The 4,899-nt window shown below is 49.4% G+C and overlaps 1 protein-coding gene across 1 annotated transcript in view; it reads right to left on the reverse strand.

Annotated features, from left to right (window-relative positions):
* Cst7 (cystatin F) overlaps positions 1-1,924 on the reverse strand; it is a 9,067-nt gene extending 7,143 nt beyond the window's left edge. The window contains exon 1 of the mRNA XM_055602684.1: positions 1,814-1,924. Within this exon, the coding sequence (XP_055458659.1) occupies positions 1,814-1,880 (67 nt within the window). The 5' untranslated portion in view covers positions 1,881-1,924. The remainder of the gene's footprint in view (positions 1-1,813) is intronic.
* Between the last annotated feature and the right edge of the window lie 2,975 nt (positions 1,925-4,899).

The raw sequence follows: 4,899 nt of genomic DNA on the forward strand, positions 1-4,899 counted from the left end.
GTGTGTGTGTGTGTGTGTGTGTGTGTGTGTGTGTGTGTGTGTGTGTTTGTATGTATGTACATATATATATGTTAGATTCCTATCAAAGGCCCAGGTTCCCAGATGTTTGAATCCTGAGAGAGGGGCCTAAGAGTACCCCATCTTAGCAGCTGAGGCCCTTACTGGAAGCTTCAGAAAGGGTGGTCCCCTAGTGAGTAGAGGTGGGGTTCATTAGCACGGCAGAGCAAGGGCCTGACCCCAAACTTGAAAGCAAGGGTGGACATGTTGGAAGCACCCAGGCCTCCAAGAACTTTATGGGTATCATCACTGAGCCACTCCACTAAGACTCTTGGGTCAGGAGCCACTACTGGCCATTTCAAAGGGCAGGCTAAAGGAAGTTCAAAAATCATTAGCCGGTAGGTGGTGGTGGGGGCTTGTGTTCTCAGGTTCCCGTGTGAGGGTGTTGCTCATTTGGGTCTGGGCAGAGAGGCCTGAAGGGGATGGCCCAGAGAACCTACTGGTCAGGAGGAATGGGGAAGACTCCTTTCAGCTCACACACTTGCAGGAAGGTAACATGGTAGAAACAGGAAACTGGCAGTCCTCCAGCATCTCCCGCAAAGGCTGTCCAGTGGTGTTCTCTATCATGCTGTGGATGTTTCCACTCTGTTCCGTTAAGCCACAGAGGAGGCAAGAACAGTATCTTCAAAACACTTGAGTATAAAAAATGAAACCCCAGGACTAGTGAGACAGCGAGCACTAATACCACCCTCCCATCTCTCGCATAGGCTAAGAGGGCTTTGCAGAAGCAACACCCAGGTTCTGCCTAAGTTTCTCTCTGGACAGCTGGGACAAAGGAACAGGAGGGAGGCCAGGAAGGGCCCCATTGGGAGGCAAGCTCAGTGTTCTGACTTACGCCTAGTGCTGTCTCTCCTCTCTTACTAGTTAACTACCTATTTGCTAACCACCCCCAAGCTGCTGTGGCTTGTCCCTACCTCAGAACAGAAGCTGTCCTCTCCCTGTTCTTTTCCTATCTCCATAGTGCCCAATTCACAGCATCCACATCAGGTCTTGGATTCCGAGGCTGTGCTCTCCTTTGACACCACCACTGACTTCTTGGTATCAGATTTTCTGTGAAGGGAGATTTCCTGTCCCTGGTCTTGGGTATTATTCCCCTTCACTGTGTCTCCCTGAACACTCCGCTTCATAACCTGTGACCAGACCCAGCTTGTTTCAAGGAGGAAGAATGACGAAAGCCCTATCTATGCCTAAGTGATATCTTCATCTGGTGGGAGATGGTCAGTTATCAGCTTTCTTGTCTGTTAGAGGCAGGGCCCTCAAACTATCTATCTTCTAAATCTGCTTCCTGGGGCAGACATCATCCAGCTCTCTGTAGGGAAGCAGGCATTGGTGGCTAGCAAGTCAGCTAACTTGGTTGTGTCTCAGCTTCCCAACACAGACCATCTCCACACTTTACTGGCAAACAACATGCTGACTACAGGAAGGATAAGTATCTTATTGGAGTCCCTGCAGTGAAGTCACAAGGCAGGAAAGTAAAGCTTTCAGATACAGGCTGCTTGATTGAGACCCTTGAACAGAAGGGAACAGAAGTTGTGCTCTCTATCACTGTGGCTGCTGTCGTGTGTAATCCCTGATGTTTGTTCTTCATGGAAGTAGCTGCTGCCAGGATCCAGAGCCTCTTGCTAGGGTCTTTCTCAGGGCTCCAAGAGTGTCCTGGGAAAGCTGAAAGAATAGCAGGCCAGGGCCTCCATGCCTCCACTACTACAAGATGGTTAGGAAAGCACCCTGGGATGGGGCCAGATGACCCTTCTCTTACCTGGGGTGTGTGTCCCATGGGAATCGGAAGTCAGGCAGCAGAGGGCAAGCAGAATGGCCAGCCACATGGTTCTGTGGGTTAAGGGTAGCGTGTAGTAGGCCAGAGCTAACGGTAGAAATGCTAGGCAAGTAGAGCCCCAGGACCAGGGCAGGGTGGGATTAGCTCTGGTGGGGGTGTGGTTTCTCGCTGAATCATTTTAACCAGAAGCACTTCATCTCTAGGACTTGGCCACAAGAGCAACCACTTCCTTTAAAGAAGTTTTCAAGCTGTGATCATTTGCAGGGGGAGGAGGAAGAGAAGTGAGACCCATGAGCAAAGCACCCTCCCTCCTGCCTAGGGGGAGAGGCAGTTTTTTACCCCTCACCACACACAGAAGATGCTGATGGGGAGAATCCAGGGGACTTCCAGAAGCAGGGTCACTTGACTCTTTTCTAAATTTACAGCCTCCCTCGCCCTCTGCTTCCTAGAATTCTGAGTAGCCCTCCTCAAGAGACAAGAAATCCTGTTGCCCCTGCTGTGAGTGATAATTTCACCTGCAGGAAAGCTATTCACACTGTCCAAGGTTCCTGAGAAGGAGTGTTGGCATGTGGCTTTTGCACCTCAAACAGAAGCCCAGCATCATGTGAGCTGAGTTACTGGTCATGGCAGACAATGTTCTCAAAGCCATCAAAGGAGAGGAAATTGTGTGGACAGAGGCTTGACTCTGGCTGTGCCTCTACTTCCTGCCCAGCCCATGGTTTGGAGTGGGCACCTATAGCCAACTGCCCAAATCTTAATCTAGGCTTTGCTTTGTAACACCTGCTGGCATTAAACCGGGAATAATCCATGTGCCTCAGTTACCTCCTGGGCAATTGTGGTGAAGCTTTGGAGCACCTCAGAGTAGGAGTAGAGGAAGCTCCAACTGGCTTCAGTGTGGGGACATATATTCACCTCTCAGAAATAGGCTACAAAGGTAATGTGGAAGGATGCCTTGTTTTCGCTTGCCCCTGAGGGGACACTTGGCCCTCCCAGCCTGCGTGACATACAGATGTAATCAGATCCCTGCGGATCAGGGGGAGAGCTGCTACAGTTGAATTCTGCTGGGTCCTAGGTCCTACTAATTTCCAAATTAGGGTCTGTGGGACAGGACAAGCTTCGTAATTTCCTACAGGGTCTGTGGGACATGGACAAACTATGTAATCTTAGGTTTCAATAGGTTTCTGGGTGCTTTGATATTTATTGTTTCGGTAGTTTGGTATTTAGTACTGTGCATGGCAGGTTGCATTCAGGAAGTGGTGGTTGTTATGACAGCCCACATGGTCCTTCGCTGTCTGGCCTTGGGATCAATTTTGACTGCTAGGGTCTGGGACACAAAGTCTCCAGTTATATGGGATTCACTGCTAGTGCTAGCTTCAGTTTCAAACATCCATTGAGGGGTTATATGTCAGAACATAGCCAGGATAGGAGAGGGCTGTTATATTTTCAGTAGTAACCAGATCATCAGTGGTCTAGGTGGGAGCTGGCAGTAGATCAAGCAAGGTTGGCTGTTTGATCCTTACCTTGCTGGACAATGTGTTATAGTAAAAGGAATAATTTAAGGATTTGAATTCCCAGCTCACAAGCTACATAAAGAACGTGAAAGCTTCTGTAGAGACCTGGAGGAGAACCATGTCTCCTATAGATGCAGACCTGAGATTGCTGAAAATCAAATGCAGAATCCCATTCTCCGCTTGTCTGGACGGAAGCTGAAGTTCCAGCCTTGTGGGAAGCTTTTGAAGTGAGACCATGGATTACAAAAGAATGGGATCCTGTAGGTTGGGATGGAGGATATGGGAAGATTCCAGTGAAGCAGGGATAGTGAGCCCCTGAATTTGGATGGGTCTTCTTTGTCAGTGAAAGAGGTGGTGTCTACAGTGGGCCAACCCTGGTTACTCAGCCTTGAATTAAGGTCAGTTGTGCGGTCATTGAGGTACTGTACTGTGCTTGTCCTTCAGGTCAGAATGCAGGCAGCCTCCTGTGTACTAGGCCTGCATTAGAGCTAGGGTGGGTCATCCCCTAGTTACTGGATCTACACATGCATAGGTTGCAGTGTGCAAGTGGCTCTGTAGGCTTGGGTCCTCTCTCAGATCAGATTGTGGCACAGGGCCTAAAGTAGGCAAAAGTATGAGGGTACTCTTTGGTACTAGGCTTTAAGTAGACCAGCTTATAGTTGTTCCTTTGGATATTGGGCCTTCTGCTGGAGGCATTGTATCTGTGGCCACCAGAGTATTGACTCTAAACTGAAAAGCATGCAGTTGGCCCCACAAGTACCAGTCAGTACTCTGGTAGGCAGTTTGCAGCTGGCCCCCTGGAACTGGGCCCTACATGGGGTTCAGTGTGCTAGTGGCTCCCAGGATAAGGTACTTGAAATTCACAAGGAGGCTGACTCCATAGGTACTGGGCTTCTCTTGAGGGCAGATGTGGAAAACCCTCTTGGTACTGGGTCTGCCCTAGGAACAGTGTAAGATTAACAGCATTCTTATTGGTCCTCACTGTTTCCAGCATGAGAGAAGCTCTCTGGGTGCCTGTCCTGCTGAGAGGTAAGTATAGAAGCTTCGTGGGTACTGGACCCTACATTAGGGAACAGCCTGTTTATGGCCTCCTGGATACTGACACTTCCATGACCATTATGTTAAATCCCCTTTGGTAAAGGGCGTGTCCTGGGGATCTGTGTTCAAGCAGTTCCCTGGAGACTGGGCTGGTCCTGGGGTTCTCATGTGACCAGCTCCCAGAGAACTAGACCTATACTAGGGGCATTGTGGGGAATGCCCCTAAGAGTACTGGGAATGTCGTTGGTGTATCATTGTAAGCAGATACTTTGGTACTGTTCCTGCACTTGGGACAGCAAAAAGGATGCAATGTGGGAATGGATCTGACAATGTCCAGCAACCTGAGGGCAGTCTCTATGGTAGGTTAGGAGCCCAGACCCCTGTGTGGCACACTTATCCCCTGTGGTGGTCTAGGCACTGAGGCTATCCTCTACACTATGGACCTTCTGTGGTGGGTCACTGGACTTTTCATACAATATTGCTTAGTTTCAGGTACTACACATTTCTCTCTTAGTTTTG

This window comes from Psammomys obesus, unplaced genomic scaffold (genome assembly GCF_907164565.1).
Source record: "Psammomys obesus unplaced genomic scaffold, mPsaObe1.curated_primary_1811, whole genome shotgun sequence".
NCBI classification, from domain to species: Eukaryota; Metazoa; Chordata; class Mammalia; order Rodentia; family Muridae; genus Psammomys; species Psammomys obesus.